Here is a 23,810-nt window from a genome sequence, read left to right as displayed (position 1 = left end):
CTCTTCTCTGCCCCGGTTATTTTCGACAGACTTTTGCAGGAAGTATGTTTTGTTGACAATCATCATCATTTATTTTTGTTGCAGCGATTGATCAGGCTGGCTGCTGGACAGGAAATGTATGCCTTTGCCTTGAACTTTGTCTCTGGTTAATCCCAAAGGATATGTTACAGTGCAAGATTGTGACATACTGTCTTCCATTTCACTGTCTGGATGGTCAGACAAGCATAGCTGCTTTCAAAATATACGTTACTTATGCGTACATCACTACTCTTTGTAGACGATGCCTTGTTTAAAAAAAATACACCACTGTATTCCTACCAGCAAAATAATACATGCTTTATTTCTATCAGCAAATAAATTTTATCCAAAAATGCTTAAGACTCGCATGGGGGAGCTTGTACACGTTTCATGCACAAGACAAGAACATTATACCTTTGAAGTGACAACGATGCCTTTGATGAATTACAATGACATTAAAAGACAACAGAGAATTCAACAGAGGGTACAGCATTTGAACCTGGAATCCCAGCATCATGAGCAACCTGCTCAGATAATTCAACCCAGGGTTGCAGGATAAAATATGTTACTGGCAAATAGGCAAACACTTAAATGAGGGCAATAATGAGCTTACAATCAAAATTAACCTGGTGTTTCTCCCTTAAAATTTACCAAAATGTATTGCACAATCCTTAATTATTCAATCAAAATTAAGGTGGTGTTCCCCTTTGAACTTCATCTGGATGTGTCAAGAAATCCTTAAATCGTTTCAAGCACTTTTCGGTGGAAAGGGACAAAGTAAATTTGTGCTGGCAAATTAGATAAAATTATATGCTGCAGAATTATAAGGACAGAATCTAACAAGAACACAGTTCTCACTCACCATGTGACATGACTTCACAAGAATCTTGTGCCAGCAATTGAGGATCTCTGCATTTTCGCTCCAGGATTCTTGGATCAACATCCAATTGTTTCAAAGCATGTAAATATTTGGCGTTTTTCTCTTGCTCTCCAAAATTTTCATCTTCCAACAAGTCCATTTTATTATGTGTCCTTGGTTGTTCCTCTTTCTCTTGAAACGTTTCTCCCTTCTCTAATGCTCCTTCGTTCGTTGTCTGAAAATGAGGCGATGCCATCTTATCCTGCATCCGAACCCCCTCAACCTGCCATATCTTGACTTCCATCTCATTGTCATCCTCATAAACATTCAGACCAGCCCTATTTATATACTCTTGAGTCCACACCACATCATCACACTGAGCCCCCACACCATCATCATCATTGTCATTGTCATCATCATCGTCGTCATCACCACCCTCCAGAACACTGGTCCCATTGACACCATCCATTGTCCAGGCCCCAGCCCAAGCCACCTCAGCATCTTTGGCACCCTGGCACCTGCAACCATCCTGATCCCCAGCACCCTCCACATCCCTGGTTTCCCAGGTCTCAACCCCCATTACTGTCTTAGCTTCCCCGGGCCAAGAACCTTCATCATTCAATGCTTCCCAGGGATTTTTGCATTCCCCAACTTCTGGTGGCACAGAAAACTTATCCTCAGGCTCCATGGACAGGGAACCCCCCATTTCCTCAGGCTCTAGGGCCCAGGCACCTTCATCACCTACTGCTCCCGGCATTGGGGAGCCATGCTCACCCTTATCCTCGGCTCTTGGTGTCATTTCACTCTCCTCATTGTTGTCCTCTGCTCGTGGTGTCATGGAACCTTCCTCATCCTCATCCTCGATTTCTATCAAAGCAGTGCAACCATCACCCTCAGCATCCATCATGCCAGTGCCGTCCACATCCTTAGACTCCCGCATACCGATGCAGTTCACATCTTCAGCTACCCAAGCTCTGGTGCTGTCCGCATCTTCGGCTACCCATGTACCGGCGCCATCCGCATCTTCACCCGCCTGCATACCGACGTCGTCTGCATCTTCGGCCGCCTGTGTATGGGCGCCATCTGCCCACGTACCGATGCTGTCCGCATTTTTGGCCGCCCACGGATTAGGCTCGTCCACACCCTTGGTTTCCACTGTAGTGGCACCACCCTCGTCCTCATCTCCCGGCACTGTCACACGCACCTCATTCTCATCGTTTGCTGGCAAAGTCATGGTATCTTCCTCATCCTTGGTTATCTTCGTCGTGGAACCACAGTCAAACTTGGATCCCGGCATTGTGGAACCATCCTTGTCTTTGGGCATCGTGTCACCATCCTCATTCTCTGCACGTGGTGGCACGGTACTCCCATCCTTCTGATTCTCTGCTCTCACTGCTGTGGAACCACCCTGATGCTCTTCCTCCTGGGTCCTGGTGCCATCCGCATTCTCACCCCCTTGTATCGTGACACCGTCCGCATCCTTGTTCTCCAGCATCAAGACGCTGTCCACACTCTCGACTTGCCGCATCGCAACACCATCAGCATCCTTGACCTCCCACGTTGCGATGCCGTGCGCATCCTCAACCTCCCGTGTCATGACACGGTCCACATCCTCGACCTCCCACATCGCAACGCCGTCCGCATCCTCAACATGCCATGTCACTACGCCGTCCACATTCTCGACCTCCCGCATCGAGATGCCGTCCACATCCTCGACCTCCCGTGTCACACCACCATCCACATCCTCAACTTCCGACGTTGCGACGCCGTTCACATCCCGAACCTCTTGCGCCGCAATGCCGTCCACATCCGCGACCTCCCACATTCCGATGCCGTCCGCATCCTCGACATGCTGCGTCACGATGTTGTCCGCATCGACCTTCCATGTCACAACGCCGTCCACATCCTCAACCTCCCGCGTCGCAATGCCGTCCACATCCTCGACCTCCCACGTTGCAACACCATCCGCGTCCTTGACGTGCCGCGTCACGACGCAGTCCGCATCCTTAACCTCCTCAGGCATCCAGATGCCGTCTGCTTCCTTGACGTCCTGCCTCCCAATGCTATCTGCATCGTTGCCCTCCCATCTTCTAGCACAACCCACATCCTCAGCCTCAGCTTCCCACTTCCCAGCACCCTCTTCATCCTCAGCCTCAGCATTCTGCAAACTGACACAATCATCCTCAATTTCCTGCACTGGGACTGCCTCGTCAGCTTCCAACGCTGTCAAAAACTTCTGATTATTTTGCAATAGTTTACAATTTACAGGTTTTTGCAACACCGCTTGAGCAATTTTTCGTGTGTCTACGCCCTCTTGTGTGTCAACGTCCACAACCATCTCGAGCGTCTCAAACTTGTTCAATGTTTTTTCAATTAATGTTTCTGGCAATACTGTTTCAATTGGTTTTTCTTTTAAAAAAGTGTATTCTTCATCATCATTCTTTGAAGGAGAGTTATCAGAAAAATTTTCTGACTTAATTTCTTGTCGTTTTTCTGCTCGTTTCTTTTTCCCAATATTACGCTGACAATCAATTTCGACAAAGCTGATAATCTTTGTCTCTTTCTGAGTCTTTCGGTCTCGCTTGCCCTTTCGTTCTTTCTTGGTCCTTCGTTCTCGCTTTTTCTTTCTACATTCCAATTCAATGTTTTCATCAATCTTTCCAACAGCTCCATCCCCCCCATTTACTCTTTTTGCACATCCCTCCAACACCACAGGAGATTCTTTATCAGAGAACCCCTTAATCTGCATGGTTTCTGTAGTTATCCCCACATTCAGCCCAGTTTCAACTTCATCCACCGATGCCGGGGCCACCGCCGGCGCCTCCGACAAGACCGGAAACTCCGCCGGCGCCTCCGACAGGGCCGGAAGCTCCGCCGGCGCCTCCGACAGGGCCGGAAGCTCCGCCGGCGCCTCCGACAGGGCCGGAAGCTCCGCCGGCGCCTCCGACAGGGCCGGAAGCTCCGCCGGCGCCTCCGACAGGGCCGGAAGCTCCGCCGGGGCCTCCGAAAGGGCCGCAAGCTCCGCCCGCGCCTCCGACAGGGCCGGAAGCTCCGCCCGCGCCTCCGACAGGGCCGGAAGCTCCGCCCGCGCCTCCGACAGGGCCGGAAGCTCCGCCCGCGCCTCCGACAGGGCCGGAAGCTCCGCCCGCGCCTCCGACAGGGCCGGAAGCTCCGCCCGCGCCTCCGACAGGGCCGGAAGCTCCGCCCGCGCCTCCGACAGGGCCGGAAGCTCCGCCCGCGCCTCCGACAGGGCCGGAAGCTCCGCCCGCGCCTCCGACAGGGCCGGAAGCTCCGCCCGCGCCTCCGACAGGGCCGGAAGCTCCGCCCGCGCCTCCGACAGGGCCGGAAGCTCCGCCCGCGCCTCCGACAGGGCCGGAAGCTCCGCCCGCGCCTCCGACAGGGCCGGAAGCTCCGCCCGCGCCTCCGACAGGGCCGGAAGCTCCGCCCGCGCCTCCGACAGGGCCGGAAGCTCCGCCCGCGCCTCCGACAGGGCCGGAAGCTCCGCCCGCGCCTCCGACAGGGCCGGAAGCTCCGCCCGCGCCTCCGACAGGGCCGGAAGCTCCGCCCGCGCCTCCGACAGGGCCGGAAGCTCCGCCCGCGCCTCCGACAGGGCCGGAAGCTCCGCCCGCGCCTCCGACAGGGCCGGAAGCTCCGCCCGCGCCTCCGACAGGGCCGGAAGCTCCGCCCGCGCCTCCGACAGGGCCGGAAGCTCCGCCCGCGCCTCCGACAGGGCCGGAAGCTCCGCCCGCGCCTCCGACAGGGCCGGAAGCTCCGCCCGCGCCTCCGACAGGGCCGGAAGCTCCGCCCGCGCCTCCGACAGGGCCGGAAGCTCCGCCCGCGCCTCCGACAGGGCCGGAAGCTCCGCCCGCGCCTCCGACAGGGCCGGAAGCTCCGCCCGCGCCTCCGACAGGGCCGGAAGCTCCGCCCGCGCCTCCGACAGGGCCGGAAGCTCCGCCCGCGCCTCCGACAGGGCCGGAAGCTCCGCCCGCGCCTCCGACAGGGCCGGAAGCTCCGCCCGCGCCTCCGACAGGGCCGGAAGCTCCGCCCGCGCCTCCGACAGGGCCGGAAGCTCCGCCCGCGCCTCCGACAGGGCCGGAAGCTCCGCCCGCGCCTCCGACAGGGCCGGAAGCTCCGCCCGCGCCTCCGACAGGGCCGGAAGCTCCGCCCGCGCCTCCGACAGGGCCGGAAGCTCCGCCCGCGCCTCCGACAGGGCCGGAAGCTCCGCCCGCGCCTCCGACAGGGCCGGAAGCTCCGCCCGCGCCTCCGACAGGGCCGGAAGCTCCGCCGGCGCCTCCGACAGGGCCGGAAGCTCCGCCGGCGCCTCCGACAGGGCCGGAAGCTCCGCCGGCGCCTCCGACAGGGCCGGAAGCTCCGCCGGCGCCTCCGACAGGGCCGGAAGCTCCGCCGGCGCCTCCGACAGGGCCGGAAGCTCCGCCGGCGCATCCGACAGGGCCGGAAGCTCCGCCGGCGCATCCGACAGGGCCGGAAGCTCCGCCGGCGCATCCGACAGTGCCGGAAGCTCCGCCGGCGCCTCCGACAGGGCCGGAAGCTCCGCCGGCGCATCCGACAGGGCCGGAAGCTCCGCCGGCGCATCCGACAGTGCCGGAAGCTCTGCCGGCGCATCCGACAGGGCCGGAAGCTCCGCCGGCGCATCCGACAGGGCCGGAAGCTCCGCCGGCGCATCCGACAGGGCCGGAAGCTCCGCCGGCGCATCCGACAGGGCCGGAAGCTCCGCCGGCGCATCCGAGAGGGCCGGAAGCTCCGCCGGCGCATCTGACAGGGCCGGAAGCTCCGCCGGCGCCTCCGACAGGGCCGGAAGCTCCGCCGGCGCATCCGACAGGGCCGGAAGCTCCGCCGGCACTTCCAGGAGGGCCGGAGGCTCCGGCAGGGACGGAGGCTCTGCCGGCACTTCCAGGAGGTCCGGAGACTCGACCGGCGACTCCGGCAGGGACGAAGGCTCGGCCGGCGCCTCCGATCGCGACGGAAGCTCGGCCGGCGCCTCCGAGCAGGACGGAAGCTCGGCCGGCCCCTCCGACCAGGAAGGAAGCTCGGCCGGCGCTTCCGGCCCGGCCGGAGGTGCCGACTGGGACGAAGGCTCGGCCAGTGCCTCCGAGCGGGCCGGAAGCTCGGCCTTCGCCTCCGACTGGGCCGGAAGCTCGGCCTTCACCTCCGACCGGGCCGGAAGCTCGGCCTTCGCCTCCGACCGGGCCGGAAGCTCGGCCTTCGCCTCCGACCGGGCCGGAAGCTCGGCCTTCGCCTCCGAACGGGCCGGAAGCTCGGCCTTCGCCTCCGAACGGGCCGGAAGCTCGGCCTTCGCCTCCGACCGGGCCGGAAGCTCGGCCTTCGCCTCCGACCGGGCCGGAAGCTCGGCCTTCGCCTCCGACCGGGCCGGAAGCTCGGCCTTCGCCTCCGACCGGGCCGGAAGCTCGGCCTTCGCCTCCGACCGGGCCGGAAGCTCGGCCGTCCCCTCCGACCGGGCCGGAAGCTCGGCCGTCCCCTCCAACCGGGCCGGAAGCTCGGCCGGTACCTCTGCCTGATCTGTTACAGCTCCCACATCCTCCACCTGAATTGTGTCCTTTATCCCTTCCTTGAAATGAACTGTCTGCCATGTAGTTTCTTCCATGTCAACTGTTGCCCCTGCCAGTGCATTTTTCTGTCTGAGTTCCCCTGCCATTCTCTCTGCCTTGGCACTCACTGCCTGTCCCTCCAAATGCGTTGAATCCGCTGTACCTTCCTCCACTTCCATAGTGTCAGCTGTGCCTCCTTCCACATACATGTCATCTCTGACAGCATCAGCCTCTCCCTGTATTTCAATAACGTCTCCTTCCAAGTGCATAGTTCTAATAGCATATTCCTCCAAATTCACGGCATATTGTGCACCTTCTTCCCTTTCACTGAAATGCATCGTGCCTCTCTCCATACCCCTGGTATCTGCTGTTATTCCTTGTATATCCTTGGTATCCTTCAAAACTGCTTCCACACCTTTGTTATGTCCCACATCTAACAGTTTCTCATTTTTCTGAAAATAATCTTTGGTCTTTCTTGTCATGCTGAAATCTCCCTCAGGGCCGTCGTCCACCTCGCCCTCAGGTCTGTCTCCTGCGATGTCATCAATTCCGTTGCCCCCACGTCCGTTGCCTGCCTCGCCCTCAAGTCCGTCACCCTCTGCTTCCATCATGCTGCCCACCTCATCCTCCAATTGGCCGTTCTCTGCCTCAATCATGCTCTTATACCCCATTTCCCCTTCTTTCATATGCTTTCTTTCTTTTTCAGTTTCTTTTCTAACTGTTATGATCCCTTTCTGCCTGTCCCTGTCCACATCACACACTTGACTGCTCTTTCTCCGATTATCATTAATTCCCTGCATGTTGCTTTCTGGCTCGTCCACGTTCCCTCCTTGTTTTCCGAGATCTGCATTTGTGGCTTCTTTCACACCTAATGCTGGCAACAGATTTTGCCAGTTTAATGCCATGTCATTCACTGTGGAAGAGAAGTTGGGTGGGGGAGGGGAATATGGTTGATATAGGTTGATCAAAATTTTACCAATGTTAAAGAATAATCAAAACAAAATGAAACAACAAAAAATGATCAATTGCTTTTCATTCTTGTGGCTACACCAGGACATGTCTCTCTATCATCAATCAATTTATGAAATAAGCTTTAGTCATGTTAATGGAAAAGTATGTAAAAGATTTGATCATTCGTATTGATATTGTGAGCAATTTCGTGTCCTTTCATTGAAATTATTGATGTAATAATACGTTTGTCTGTGTGTCGGTTTGTGTTCCAGTAACAATCCTTCCCACTGATTGGTTGGACAGTTGGCCTGACTCCACCCACAATTGTAACTTGAGAAATATTCGATTTCCGCTATTTGGATCGATGCGTACACAAGTACAAGACACTTCAAGAAGATAATTAATTTACGATCATCTATTAACACAATTGGTCTTCTCATAATCACTTTAGAGTTGAAATTACATGGATGGACAAACGACCGACCGTAATAAACCATGACCTGTCAGACATCCCCTTCCTGTTTCGATCACGCTTTCTGTGAAGTAACTAATGGCATAAAGAGTTAAATAATCCACTATTTCAATGAGGTAATGAATAAATATGTAAAGACATTACAACAATTTGCCCTTTTGCTTGAAAGAAAAAGGGGGAGGGTGTTGTGTCTGGTTAAGGACATTGGGTTGGGAGGGGGTTTGAACACTGGGTTGGGGTGTGGTTGAAGGGGGTGGGGTGGGGGGTTTTGGATTTGGTTTAGGGAGTTTGGGGGTTTGAAGACTTCTTTGGGGGGGGGGTTGAGGACTTGTTGTGGGAGGGGGGAGTTGAGTGGTTAGGGGAGGGGGAGTTGAGGACTTGGGGTTGTGAGTAGGGCTGAAAAATTGGGGTTGGGAGTGGGGGGTCGTATTGTAGAAGAAGATAGCGGGTACCTGTGGAATTTATGCGAGTCCCTGCTATCTTCTTATATAATGATACGTGTGTGCGTGCGTGCGTGTGCGCAAATGCACGTGCAACGCACAGGGACATATCTTGAGATGATGTAAATCGCAAGATTGATTACAGAATATCGTGGGATCCTCACTGCTTTTATTCTTGTTTGACCACCAATTTACCACCATTTTTAATTTCAGTGGAATTACCCGCAACATGAGCGCGAGCAAACACCCAGCCACAACAAAGTGCAATCACACCTCCCAGGACAGAACATCAGCGTGGATGGCGCGTCAGGACAAAAGAAGAAAGTGAGGCTGTCCAAGCAGCGACTAGAAAGCATGTACAGTGGCACCGTGCGCACCTCAGGGAGAAACACCAAGTAGCAAAAAGAACTGAAGACAGACAACAGTATCGGCAGTGCAGAGAGGGCATGTTAGAGGTACAGCTTGATGCCACGATGGTAGAAAACAGAGAGGGAACAGCACCGCCGAGGGGAAATGAGCCAATAACAGCTTCAGGCCGTTTGAGCTGAACAGAGAGGAAGCTAAAGTTAAAGACATGCAGTTCAAAAGTCGGCCACTTCAAAAGTTCCTTACTACCTTGGCCAAATGACTTCAACTTGTCAATATTGTTGTGCACTGCTATTTCCTAGTGTGGGCTTGAATTGTTGTCACAAAAAAAAGTTGCCTTGTCTGGCCTATCTCAGTATCCTCCTGGTCTTCAAGCACTTTTCAATGATGATTCCACTGAAGCAAAAAAAAAACAAAAAACTTTAGAACCAACTTCCACAATTGCAACATAGTGGGGCAGCATAGCTAACCTAATGTGCACTAAGTGATAAAAGCACCAAATTTGGCACACTTGTAGAAAGACATATTATGAAGCGATTTGGATATTTGGCCACCACAGATTTAGCCTCTGAGGGCCGTGGCAGCCATTTTACAAAATGGCGGCAAGGTGACATTAAAATGGCTACCAGAGGAATTAAAATGGCTAGGGCTTCTACATTTGTGGAACAATTTCATCGTTTATGGGGTCTATGGATGCGCCTCACCGAGTACTACAAACGTATGGGAGCAGATTTTCGAAATTCGAAATTGTGATGAGGGGGGGGGGGTGGTGGGGGTGGGGGGAAACCTTTTTTTGGGAAATAATTAAAAAAATTTATAATATGCTCGTATAGTCGTAACATGGACTCTAATATATTTATTTGTCATTGCAGGTTGGTGATGGTGGTCGTCGCTTAATAGCAGCCATGTCCAAGAGCTTCAAGTTCGTCGACCCAGAGCGACCTGTCTCAACGTCGTCACATCCACCAACAACGAACTGGAACCTGTGTATCATCTGTCAAGACGACACGAAAGAGACACTGACTCGTCCCTCACAGTCCAAGCGAACAGATGTCGTGAGCGGCTACAGTTCCCTGACCGAAAATCTGATCAGATTCAATGAACTAAAGGAGCTTCCACGTACGCTTCAGTTACGCCAGCTTGACGAAGGTCACAGAATTGAAGCAGCTATGGTTGCGAACAGTGCTGGTTATCACGAAACCTGTCGACTGAAATATAACAGGACAAAAGTGCAGAGAGCCGAAAAGCGAATGCGTGTAACTGCTGATGACAGCCATAACACTGATGCATGCAAGCGCACCAGGTCCCTCTCATCGAGCACAGATAAGTCAAGGCCCCCATCCTGTTTCTTCTGTGAACAACCTGCAGGCTCAGAACGGCTTCATGAGGCAGCGACCTTCACAATTGACAGGCACGTGAGGGACTGTACGACCCTCCTTGAAGACAGTACCCAACTTGGCAAACTCAGTGCTGGGGACATGGTGGCTCTGAAAGCTAAGTACCATGCCAAATGCTTGTCAGGGTTATATAATCGTGCCAGAGCGGCCCGATCTTCTGAAGCGCCAGGAGAAACTGAACCAGAGAAAGAGCTGTCAAGAGTAGCTTTTGCTGAACTTGTGCTCTTTATTGAAGAGACCAGACAGGATGAGGAGACGGCGCCAGTGTTCAAGTTAGCAGAACTGGCTCAACTATACCAGTCAAGAATTGAACAGCTAGGCGTCAGGAGCAACACAAGGGTACATTCCACACATCTCAAGCAGAGACTCCTTGCTCAGTTCCCTGACATGCAATCACACAGCAAGGGAAGAGACATCCTGTTGGCATTTCGAGAAGATGTTGGCGATGCTATTGCTAAAGCTTGTGAAATGGACAGTGGCAATGATGTTATCCATCTTGCACATGCTGCAAAAGTCGTGCGCCGCCACATGTTTAGAGAAGCCAAGCCTTTCATTGGGTTCCCTGAAGGATGCCAGAAAGAGTCTGTGCCACAAATGCTGCTTGGCCTGGTCAGCATGGTCTTAGAGGGACCCAGCATCAAGGACCAGATGACAGACACAAGCAATGCAGCAGTTACCCTTGCTCAAATTGTGAAGTTCAACAGCGTAAAACACAAGCGTATGCAAAGCACCTCACCATCCTCCACTGTATGGCACAGCCTGCGCAAGAAACGCCTCTTCCAATATATGTGGGGATGATGTTACACGCCCACACGCGCAAGAGGAACTGGTGGATAGGCTGGCACACGTTGGCATGAGCATCTCATATGATCGTGTCCTCCGCCTCACAGCGCAGATGGGGAACTGTGTATGCGAGCAGTTTCACTTGGAGCAAGTTGTCTGCCCGCCCAAGATGCGTGGAAAAGTTTTTACTACTGCTGCAGTAGACAATATAGATCACAATCCGAGTTCAACAACAGCGAAGTCCTCCTTCCATGGCACAGCTATCTCACTGATCCAACATCCCAGTTTCATGGGAGAAGGTGTGGATCGAACCATAGTCGTAACTGGAGGATCTGGGGATGCAAGCACGTTCATCCGCCAGCTGCCACAGTGCTACACTGACGTGCCTCCTGTAACCAGCAGTGTCAAGAACATGCCTGCCGCTGCTGCTAGGGTGATGTCACTTGACAGAGAGGCTAAAAAGCATACTGAGGAAGAATATCTCTGGCTACACAATGCAAGGAAGGTCATAGACGGAAATGATGAGGGAGGCGAGAACATATCTTGGGCCGCTTTCCATGCCAGCCGCCAGCCACCAGAAGTTAGACCAATCTGCCCCACCGCCCTGCTTCCCATGTTCCAAGACAGTGCCCACACAGTGGCCATGATCCGCCACTCCATAGATGTCGTGAAGACTGCTGTTGAACATCTGAATCCAGGACAAACACCAGTGGTCACATTCGATCAGCCACTATTTGCCGTGGCAAAGCAAATTCAGTGGAAGTGGCCAGAGAAATATGGTGAAGATAAGGTTGTTGTGCTGTTTGGTGGTCTCCATATCGAGATGGCTGCCCTCAAAACACTGGGAGACTGGCTGGATGGTAGTGGGTGGGTGCAGACACTGGTGCAAGCCGAGATTACCACACCTGGAACAGCCGAGTCTTTCCTGCGGGCATCTCATGTCACCCGCACAAGGAGAGCCCATCAGGTTACTGCTGCTGCACTGCACATCCTGCAACATCGAGCCTATGACCATTATTGCAAGAGAGAAGATAATGATGGAGAACATCAGCTTTCTTTTGAAGATTTGTGCTATCAGAGAGGAGAGGAAATTCCCCAGTTCCAGTACTGTTCAATTGTGTTGCAATTGGAGTTGTTATTGAATGTATCTGTACATTCACTGCGACAAGCATCGTTCACTATGTACCTTGATGCCCTGACAGAATTGGCCTGTTGGTTCCATGCCATGGACCACATGAACTATGCCAGGTGGATTCCAGTTCACTTGAAGGACATGACTGAACTTCCTGAAAGGCACCCAGAAGTAGCCAGAAAGTTTCGAGAAGGTAGCTTCACGGTACAAAAGACAAAGAAGATCTTCTCATCAATCCCAATAGACCAGGCACACGAGCAGAACAATGCCTGCATCAAAGGAGATGGTGGGGCAGTTGGCCTCACTGATAACCCAGCTGCTTTAAGACGTTGGATGATCGCTGGGCCGGAAGTGGCGAGGGTCATAGAGGAGTTTCAACATGGAAACCAGCACTCTGGAAGAGAAGACAACATACACCACCATGACCAGACGACCAGTGTCCAAGCCTCATTCAATGAAGATGTACGGTCACTAGTCAAAGTCATGGAAGACCTCGGGAACCCCTTTGAGGAAGACAGCCCAGATCTCGTTGCTATTGATACCAAAGAAATTGTTGGTTCTCCTGCAATTGAGGCAGTCAAAAAGGTAAGGGAGATTGGCCTAAAGCTGTTCCAGGCTTTCTCCAGGGATTGCCTTGTTGAAAGAACCTAGGCAGTTGCTGACACAATTCACCGAAATAAGCTCAAAGTGTTCAAGGCTCAACCAAGAAGGAACGTGAGCAAGGAGAAGCATAAACTCACTTACCTCAAGAACAATGCTCAACTCTTCTCACGGCTCTACATCAGCTGTCAGACGAGGGATGGAAACCTGGACGAGTTCTTTCGCCATGAAAATCAGGCATGCCCTCCGGCACTGTCTGATGGATGGAGTCTCCGCTTAGGTACAAAAAGTGACCTACTCACATGCTTTGAAGAAATCTCAGATGCAAGGTCAGAGGCTCCTACCACCACCAGTATAGTCATTGATGGAGCAGCCATTGTGCAGATGCTAAAGCCTGCTGTATGCAAGAACTTCAGAGAGTATGCACAAGAGATCTTTATCCCTTACATGTCTACAAGGCTTCAATCTTCATCACGCCTGGACCTGGTATGGGACACCTACATAGCTGACTCACTCAAAGCTAGTGCAAGAGCAAAGCGTGGTAAAGGAGTGTGCAGATGTGTGGAAGCAGAAGGAGCCATACCCAGAAACTGGCAGAACTTTCTTCGAGTAGACACCAACAAGACACAGTTGTTCAAGTTCCTGTCAGAAGCTCTCCTCCTGTGGTTTAACCTGAAAGACAAGCAACTCGTCGTCACTGATGGAGAAGAAGTCTGCAGCAAGCCTCCACTGTCTGAGCTGTCTTCGCTGGCCCCATGTACCCACGAGGAAGCCGACAGTCGAATGCTGCTTCATGTATCTCATGCAGCCCGCCATGGCCACAACAAAATCATGATCAGAACGGTTGACACAGATGTTGTGGTGTTGGCTGTCTCGGTTGTAAGAATCTGCAGCCAGAAAATGAACTGTGGATTGCATTCGGAACTGGAAAAGGGTTCCGATACCTGGCAGCCCATGAAATAGCAGCTGGACTGGGGCCAGATAAAGCACAAGCACTTACGATGTTCCATTCTCTGACAGGGTGTGACACTGTGTCAAGTTTTGCAAGTCATGGGAAGAAGACTGCGTGGGCAGTCTGGAATGTGTTGCCGGAGTTGACCGAAGCACTGTTGAAGTTGTCATCTGCACCAAGTGACATACCGGAAGAGGTCATGCACACCATTGAGAGATTTGTCATCCTCCTGTACGACAGAACAAGTCCATGCACAGACATTGACAAGGCACGCAAGAAACTTTTCGCAAGGAAGAACAATGTGGAGTTGATTCCTCCAACCAAGGCAGCTCTGGAAGAGCACGTTAAGAGGGAAGCCTACCAGGGAGGTCATGTATGGGGCCAGATGTTGCTCCCTGCACCAGAGCTGCCGCCGGCAACCAGCTGGGGGTGGACCAAAAGTGAGGAGGGGCTGCATGAGCCCCACTGGACAAGATTACCACAAGCAGCCCAAACTTGCCGTGAACTGCTGTCATGTAAATGTAAGAAGGGTTGTGTGAATCGTTGCAAGTGCAAAAAGGCTGCCCTTGAATGTACTGCTCTGTGCCAGTGTGAGGGGGAGTGCACCCAGAACTAGACATTTCTACTTTTAATTTTGAGTTTTTCATCATATCACTGTAACATCATGTGTCATTGAAATGTATTATGTGGAATTTTGTATTTCTTGAGTAAATTCTTTTGTATTTCTTTTGTAAATACACCATGCATTTAACTTTTAATAATTTAATAGAAGCTTTGGGGTGGGTGGAAGTTTGGTCATTTTTAGATCATATTTTAGTAAGTTGTTGTTGATATATTTCCAGGAATGTTTATTCTTACACGCTTTTTCATTGTCATTTATTTTACGCTTGTTATGTAATTATGTCACCCGCAGGGCTATAGGTTGGACTATAGGTTAGGGTTAGGTTAGGTTAGCCAGTTTAGTCCAACCGATAGTTAGGGGAGTAGCGCCCCCCCCCCCCCGGGCAGCTTAGCTATAGTTTGGCCTTCCTGCTGCCATGTGGGGGCCAACCAGTTGGGTGACCCTTTACGTGGTGGCGCGGACTTTCTTAAAAAAAAAAACATAAATGTAGTAGGGCCCAGAGCGATTTTTCTATTTTTCTCCCCCCCCCCCTTGCCCCCCCCTTAAAAAACGCGAAAATCGTTAACTGCTACTTTGTTGAGCCTCATTAGTCGCATATATAGGCACAGTGACAGTTGTCACCGAAGTATAAACGTAGAAGCCACAGTGATTTGAAAAATTTCCCCAAAAAAGGGTTTTCCCTCCTTCAAAATTTCGAATTTCGAAAATCTGCTCCCATATGTTTGTCGTACTCGGTGAGGCGCATCCATAGACCCCATAAACGATGAAATCATTCCACAGATGTAGAAGCCCTAGCCATTTCAATTCCTCTGGTAGGCATTTTAATGTCACCTGGCCGCCATTTTGTAAAATGGCTGCCACGGCCCTCAGAGGCTAAATCTGTGGTGGCCAAATATCCAAATCGCTTCATAATATGTCTTTCTACAAGTGTGCCAAATTTGGTGCTTTTATCACTTAGTGCAAAATTATTTTGAATATTTGAGCTGTGCGGCGCCACTAACAGCACTTTTTCATTTACTTCCTTTGGAGTTCAGACAGACACACCCCTGACCTTGGCACCTGTTGTTTCCGCCAGCATGGTCAGACATATCACAGTACCGGAACTCTGTACCCTCCTGAGGGGGAGGACAGACAATATGGCCAGTTGTACATCATCGAGGAGGACCAAGCTATTACATCATACATCAATGCACCTCAGCACAGTGCGTGTAGACCTGATGTGATGGAAACCCTCCACAGAGCGATAACAGAGAACAATCCTTATGCTGCTGCCCACAGGAACATGCATGCTGTCGAACAAGATCTTCATGCAGCTGCAGAAGGCAGACAGCCACAGGAAGTAAGGATGCAATTCAAGCATGATGCTGATCGCATATTATACAATCAGCCTACCCATGATGAAGTAGCAGCAGTCTTCGTAGGAGAGGATTGTGCTCCCCCTGCATGTAGAGATATTCTAGTATATCCCAGGGACAGACCACTCCAGCATATCTCCTAAGTAGGGTGAATATACTGGTTCTAGCTCACTTTTCCCCATGTAAATGAATGGGGGATTTTCAGCGATTCCCTTTTTTTTTTCCCTAAAAATAAACCCCCTTTTTATCCGTTTTTCCCTGCTGTGCAGGGGTTTGGTTTTTTGTGAGGCAATGTTTTATGGTCGGATGCCCTTCCTGGACGCCTCTTACAACACAGGGATATGGTACACCTATTCTAACCGGGGCATACACCGGGACCAGTATACTGGTACTCATTTCGCCGACCTCGGAAGGATGACAGGCTGAGTCAACCCCCTGGTGTTAATTCAGCAGCTGAGCGGGATTCGAACTCGGGACACTGGGATCCCAAGCCGCCACCCTAACCACTAAGCCAACACCAGGCTTTGTATATATATATATATATAACCAGGCTATCCCAAGGTATATTTATTTGTCTCCCCTTTAACCTGGAGGTTGATCAGCTCACTCATTGAACCTATAAAGATTTGTTCATTCTCAAATTCCTTCAATAGTTTAATTTTCTTTGCACAATAATCCCCATCTAAAATATTGACAAACAAAACATTTGAATCTTTATATTTTTGAAGATACCCCTTTTGTGCCATTACGAAATGATAAACTTCTCTTAATGCTCTCATCTGACCACCGCCCGAGTTGCAAATCATTTTTGTGTATAAACCACGCCATAAAAAAAGTTTTGTTTCAAATGTTTTCAGTTCATGCCGTGAAAATGAGGAAGTGTTTTTTGACACGGTCGTGCTGTGTGGTTTTAGACAGTCATGCTGTGAAAAAATAGGAACTATTCTGTGAGACAAGGTCTCGTGTTTATATTTTATCTGAAACTAACTGAAAACATTTGAATCAAAACCATTTTAAGTATGTTTTGTAAATGATTCATACAATCGCCCAGTTATTTTCCAAGCTGTCATTTCCTGTGGCCGCACCCAATGCTTAGGGAATTTCATCATTGTTGCCTTATAAGTGATTCACCAGACAAAGTTTCTGCCAGACGGGATTTTCATTTTTACAACTGAGACATGGATGATCTCTCTTCCGATGAAGGCAAAAGCTTACTACAGAGTTGGTAAGTTTGTTTGGTTTTCTCTTTGAACGATGAAGCGAATGATTATTAATTAAATCATGATAATTCTGATATATATCTATATATATATTTTTCCCTGACAGGGCATTGGAAGAAATTGAGTTTACGTATCACGACGTGGTTCATGAAATTAATACTCTTATTGAAGAGATCAATGATTTTAGAAGAGAATTGAAAGACATTTTCAATGAGTGGCACGAAGTCTTATCACGTCCTATCATCTCGAAGGAATTAAACCAATGGTGAGACACGTGTGTGTGTGTGTCTGTCTTCCTACCTACCTCTCTCTGCTCTTATTGAAGAGATCAATGATTTATAATGACTGGTCTCTGTTCTCGAATGAATTAAACCAATGGTGAGACACGTGTGTCTATGTGTGTCTATGTGTGTGTGTGTGTGTGTTGCTTTCCCTGTCTGTCTGTCTCTTCATCTATACCCTTGACTTATTTTTTTTTTTTTCAGCACTATCGCACAACATCAGCTGTTGAAGCAATCTTGTACAACACATGATTTTCTGGAGGTAAATATTTCTGAATTATTATTAATATCACTCTCTCTTTAGAATGTCGTCTAATGTTGGTTGCATCATTAGTTTGAACGCGGTTTTGTCAGTACACTGGAATTAATTTTATTGACCTTGAAAGGATGACAGGCTGAGTCGGCCTCCTGGTGTGTTAATTCAGTGGTCAACGAGGCTTACTCATATTACCATGTAATTATTATCCACTTTTTGTTTCAAAACAGAATATGGTGTCTGAGTTTCGAAATCACAAGACATCTGGAGAAGATTGCTGGGAAAGATTATACATTCTCGCAAATGAATATTTAATATTTTCAATATTAATAAATTATATTTGTTTTGTATACAATTACTTGATTCTGAATTACAAGAAGAGGATCAAAATATGAAGGGAGGGTAGGTGCGCCCCCCCAATGACCCATCACCCCCTCATCCCATCCCTCCCCTCCCCATGTGTGTGTGTGGGGAAGGGTGGGGGGTGGGATGAGGGAGGTGGTGGGTCACAGGGGGGATGAGGGGGGTGGGGCTTGTGTGGGCGGGGTGTGTGTGTGGGCGGGGTTTGTGTGGGTGGGGTTTGTGTGGGAGGGGTTTATGTGGGTGGGGCTTATGTGGGCGGGGCTTCGGTGGGGCTTGTGTGGTCGGCATGCGTGGGGGCGGGGCTTACGTGGGTGGAGCTTGTGTGGGAGGGGTTTATGTGGACAGGGTTTATGTGTGTGGAGTTTTTGTGTGGAGCTTGTGTAGACAGGACTTATGTGGGAGGGGTTGATGTGGGCAGGGTTTATGTGGGCAGGGGTTTATGTGGGTGGAGCTTATGTGGGAGGGGCGAATGTGGATGAGGTTTGTGTGGATCAATGGATGGGTGGAGAGATGGGTGGATGGGTGGATGAGTGGAGCTTGTGTGGATGGGTGGATAATTTTTTAATTAAATAAACATGTTGTGTGTGGGGGAACTAATTAACTAATCACTAATTATGTGAATATGGGTGGAGCTTGTGTGTGTGTGGAGCTTGTGTGGAGCTTGTGTGGAGCTTGTGTGGAGCTTGTGTGGAGCTTGTGTGGGGTTTGTGTGGGGTTTGTGTGTGGTGGGGTTTGTGTGGGGTTTGTGTGGGTGGGGCTTGTGTGGGTGGAGTCAAAAAGGGGCGGAGTCAAAAAATTTCAATTTATTGGAGCTTGTGTGGGGTTTGTGTGTGGTGGGGTTTGTGTGGGGTTTGTGTGGGCGGGGTTTGTGTGGGTGGGGCTTGTGTGGGTGGAGTCAAAAAGGGGCGGAGTCAAAAAATTTCAATTTATCTTTGTCTTTTGTAATTCCTGTGAATAAAATGAACCTAAAATCTCTTCCCCTTCCAAATCATATATCTTCTAAGTCCAAGGAACCGTATCTATTACATCAACAATTTTAAAAAGCTCGTTGGTCCATCTTTTCGTATAACCTTTTTCAAAATGAGATTTCCACCTATATATTCTTACGATATCACCAACTTTGAACTTAGGTTTTCTGACATTAATCTCTTTTTCATATTTTAATTTTGTAAATGTTTCTGATGGTTTCATATTTGTTGCCGTGTGAATCTTGTCATTATACTTATCCACAATATCCTGAATAAAAGATGACCATTGTTGTGAACCGAGTTGTGTGAATTTTTTATATAGTCTCTCTTTTAAGGTACGATTAAAACGTTCAACAACAACTGCCTTCCCTTCATTAAAGGTACTGTATAATGTAATACTGTTATTTTTTAGAAAATTCATAAATGTCTTGTTATAAAACTCTCTACCCTCATCAGTCCACAATTTTTTAGGTTTTCTCTTACTTTTATTAAATATCTGTTGAAAAGCTAACATAAGAGTATTACCTGTTTTGTTTTTTAAAGGGACAACCCACACATATCTACTCCTCAAATCAATAACGGTTAAAGCATACTTGTACCCCTTATCATTATTGAGTTCAATCAAATCAGCAGACCAGATATAATCTACTTCCTTGGAATAAACTTTCCTTCTCTGAAACTTTGTGAATATTGGTTTATGTAATTCATCAGCTAATTGCTCTTCAGTCTTAATGACATCATTAGAGCTTACAAGTTTTTTGAATTTCCAAGTCCAAGTTTCAATTTAGCACTGATCATCTTCTTCACAATGAACCGATCAACTTTTTCTCTCAAGGTTGGATTTTGTATCAGAGACAAATTATACAACATTTCTCTATCGGCTTCATGCTTTTCTTCCAACGTTGTGGTATTCCCATAATCAATATCGTATCTCATGCACACTTCATCAACTCTATTGATAGGCTGACTCCAGGATTTAGGATTGTCTGCCTCATCTAATCTTTTATCCAAGTTTGTGCCTGGACCACAGAAAGAATACCCTGGAAGATGTAATTCCCCTGGTATTCCAGTAGTTGTAAATTTACTTCCTGATAAAAACTTTTGTATATCTCCTCCGAGTTTGTGTTTGGAGATAAATTGATTTTTTTTTGAACCACACACCGAACATATACCTTTTTGGATAACCCTGTTATTTTTACTTTTAATATATGAAATATTTTTAGTATTAGTTTTCTTTTTACATTTGAGACAATAACTCATTTATTTATGTGAAAAAGTCCTGCAGAGTGCAAAAACCTTTTTAGTTTCCAACATGCACATTTGAATCTTAATTTTTAAAACATAAAGAATCCTAAGAAATGCCTTCACTCTCTCCTCCATTTATTTAAGAAAAAACTTGAATTAAAATGAATAGCTTGACGATGTCAATAGTCTTGAAGAAAATATTGCAAATAGACTTGTCAATTCTTTGTTTTCCTCCTCGGTGGGTTGAGTTATTTTCTGTAATACCGCCAATCTTTTTTGAATCTCACTGGTTTCCATATTTTGATATTTATTTTGTCTCGCTCTTTCCTCCCTCTCCTCCCTCTCTCTCTTCTCTTTTTCCTCCTTCTCTTTCTTCTCCCTCTCCTCCTTCTCTCTCTTCTCTTTTTCCTCCTTCTCTTTCTTCTCCTTTTCCTCCCTCTCTTTCTTCTCCCTCTCCTCCTTCTCTCTCTTCTCTCTTTCCTCCTTCTCTTTCTTCTCCTTTTCCTCCTTCTCTTTCTTCTCCCTCTCCTCATTCTCCTTTTCCTCCTCTTCCCTCTCTTCTTCAACTCCTTCCTCATCCCTTACTATCCTTGAATCGTTTACACCCCATAGAATATTATACATATATTCATCAGGATTTCTTGTTATTCCTGCATCCAAAATAATTTTTTACAACAGGAAACCAATAAAATTTCTTTTGAATTTCTAAAAGAGCCTTACCTTTTCTTAACTTTATAATTTTTTCATTATTTAACATTCTAATTAAATCTAAAGTTGTCGGTTTATCAACATCAGCATAATGCCAATCTTTTATTGAAAATACCTCATTCTTATGTTGTAGAACATATTTATTAAAATACCGAATACCCTTTTCTTGAAGGTATGCTTGGACACAGAAATGATAATTTTCTTGAAGCCTTCTTGCTGTCATTTATGTATTAGAAATATATGTTAGAATAATATTATGGCACGAAACACCTCCCCATCTTCCCATAGTTAAATCATTTTGTATTTCCTTACTTATTATATATAATCCTGTTTTTTCTGTTTTCATGAGATAAACAAGGGCAAAACCATTATTATATTTACCCTTATTAAATTCTTTTATTTGTTGTTTACTAATCGTGGACCCACAAAACTCATTCTCGATACCAAGTGGATAATATTCTTCCTTACGAGACTGATTTAATTGTTCCAGGTCTTCGAGGTTAATTTTAAATGACCAATTATACCCTAAATCATTCATATCATACCCCCATTGTTCTATTCTCATACAAACGATACGCCCTTCTTTATAAAAATTTATTTTAATTCGAACTGTGAATTCTGTATGACCTGGAGATAATATCAACACTTCTGTATCTTTGGAATACACAGCCGTTTTATTTAAGTATATATATTGTGATAAATCACTTAATCTCACCAAGTCATTCGCGTCAGTTGGGCTTGGATAATTTTTTAATTTATAAGCATTTTTCATGTTAATATTTTTGTTTATATTATATTTATGTCGTTCAGCCTGTGCCTTTGTATAATAATTTGATAAATCAATATCCAGTTCTTGAGATACACCAAAGATAGAACCATCTTTACCAACATAAGTCATTTATATTAGATTAAAAATAATATCATAAAATTTTTTATTTTTGTTGAGTTGAAATAACACATATAGACATAATTGACCACAACACTTGGAATTTAATTCTTGGACTTGAAATGTTTGATAAACACCATTCTGTAAGAATTTTATGACTTCAACAGGTGGTGGAAGACCAAAACTATCAAAATAATATTTGTCTTGATTATTAAAAATACAAACCCAATGAGAACCGTTCCCATTATTATCTTCTAAGTTCATAATAATATTCTTTGTATGTTTCGGCACATTTGTTAATTCATCTCTCATAAAAATAACCACATTTTGAATTTTTAATTTCTTACAATATTTGGCAAGTTGTAAATTTGATGTTGTATTCTTTCCAAATTCTTTCAACCACTCATCAATGCTCATTTATTTATTAGAAAGATATAATCCATTACCTCTTTTCGTTAATTTTACACCTGCTTGTGCAATAGAAGAAAGCATATCTCCAACTAACAATCTCGCTTTATCAGGCAGACCTTCAAGTTTTTCAGCAAAATCTACAATTACGCCACTTCCACTAATTTGTTTCTCCAACTCTTTGTTATGTCTTTCCAATTCTTTTTGAGCCTGGAGTTGAGCCTTTCTTTCGTTGGCAGTTTTCACCGCTGTTGAAATACCACCCGTCAATGCTCCAACCGCACTTAAACCAGCAAATAAAGGAATTAGAAATGGGAGAAATCCTCCACTCGTCTCTCTTATTGAATATTTTTTCAACATTGGTTTTGTCATTTTAATTTTAAGTGAGCCAGTGTCATTCAAGATTTTAACCTGTTCTCTTGTGAGCAAAACATCAATTCTTACTGCTCCTTTTCTCTGAATTGTATTAACGTTAATCGTACAAGGCTTTTGATTTTGAACACAAGATGATAGTTTATGAAGATTGATTTGATTAACATATACCCCAGTTGGTACTTTGCCACTCATTTATTTAACAAAAAATTATGTGAGACTAATCATCACACCATTATCTGTATTAATCTGCAATTCTGTTTCTTCCAAAAGCAAACAATATGTATCAACTTCTTCACTCTCTCCTCTTTCAATGTATAGGGAAGTATCCACTCGATTAGACTTTATAGTTTCCTTTTGCGCGCTCAGGTCAAACGCATAGATTGTATACAAACTTTTAAATGCTGTCATATCCAAAATAGGTTCTTTATTTCCATTACTTTCACACACCTTTTGGTAAGACTTGTATGCTTCAGCAAAATCATTTTTTTCCCAATTAATTTCCAATCTATCTCGTGGATAAAATGTTCCATCTAGAGAAACGCGAAGTTGTTTCACCTTTGCATTATCACTCAATGCATTATTCTTATCAGTCGCAGTATCACCATCTGGCTTTTTAAAAATGATCCACAGATATCGTGGCTTTCCTTCCAGAACACCCAAATTCCACGTGCAAGTAGTTTGATTGAGTTTAACGTGTTGACATCTTCTTTTGAGGTATGATACACTGAGTGGTTTCTTTGAGTTAAGTCTTCGATTCAACATCTCTTCTGTTTTAAGATTAGGAGTATATTCACTGATATACCAACTCATCTCCTCAATCACAAATTTATTCTGTTCACCAAAAGCACTAGCAACACCAAAAAGCAATCGATTTTCATTATCATTCCTTTGTAGTTGAAATCTAATTTTAAGACCATACAGAACTTTATCATGATCACAAAATCCAAATATACCTTTAAGAGGAACCGCCACAGTAAAACTATTTTCTGCTTTTGTATCATCATTATACGCTCCTTTCCTTTGAATATATCCAGGGTCTGTGTTTGTTCCCGTTGACATATCAGGAATAAAACCTTCGACAGACCCCTTTCCCATTCTATCACTGAATGCATAGAGTGTAAATTTTATCATTTCAGATACAGCAGAGACATAATCAACCGCTTCAACTTCTTGTGTTCCAATATACAAACGCACACTATCAAACATTTTCCAGAAGAAATCATTTACAAGTGTAGCGTTTGTGTTATTCCCAGCTTTAGTGAATTTAAATTTACACAACAAGAAACTTTCGGAGAGATTCAAATAGGTTTGTTGATTATTTATTTCAAAACTTTTTGTACCATTCGTATTCCAGTCTGTTCCAGTTATTGCATTTACCTTGAAGTAATCTTCTTTTTTAGTGGAGTTTGAGATAATAATAGTATCATCCAAATCATAGATACTATCAATTGCTTCCATACTTGTATTTATTTAGGAAAAAAGATGTTAAAACTTTTGAAACCCTGATCCAAGTATTTGAATTATTTTCTGTCGTTCTTGGGGGACAACTGAGTTTTGCCTTTCTTAATTTCTTTTATTGCTTGTAA

The 23,810-nt window shown here is 46.9% G+C and overlaps 2 protein-coding genes and 1 long non-coding RNA gene across 3 annotated transcripts in view; 2 read left to right on the top strand and 1 right to left on the bottom strand.

The window, feature by feature from the left end:
- Positions 1–23,810, bottom strand: part of LOC147030134 (uncharacterized) — a 137,467-nt gene that overhangs the window by 11,813 nt on the left and 101,844 nt on the right. Inside the window, exon 33 of the mRNA XM_085872165.1 lies at positions 881–7,357. Coding sequence (XP_085728291.1) covers positions 881–7,357 — 6,477 coding nt within the window. The remainder of the gene's footprint in view (positions 1–880; positions 7,358–23,810) is intronic.
- LOC147030137 (uncharacterized) lies at positions 9,579–14,153 on the top strand. Its single transcript, XM_085872029.1, is given in 4 exon segments — positions 9,579–10,271; positions 10,390–10,545; positions 12,994–13,473; positions 13,476–14,153. Coding segments are annotated over 4 exon segments (2,007 nt in total).
- On the top strand, positions 15,651–17,816 carry LOC147030136 (uncharacterized). The gene is made up of 3 exons (XR_015056238.1): positions 15,651–16,739; positions 16,841–16,999; positions 17,220–17,816. It is a non-coding gene; the product is annotated as an uncharacterized LOC147030136 (long non-coding RNA).

This window comes from Eptatretus burgeri, chromosome 3 (assembly GCF_056783735.1).
Source record: "Eptatretus burgeri isolate ZD-2024b chromosome 3, Ebu_testis_v1, whole genome shotgun sequence".
In the NCBI taxonomy this organism is placed as follows: Eukaryota; Metazoa; Chordata; class Myxini; order Myxiniformes; family Myxinidae; genus Eptatretus; species Eptatretus burgeri.
This window is presented reverse-complemented; position numbering and strand designations above follow the sequence as displayed.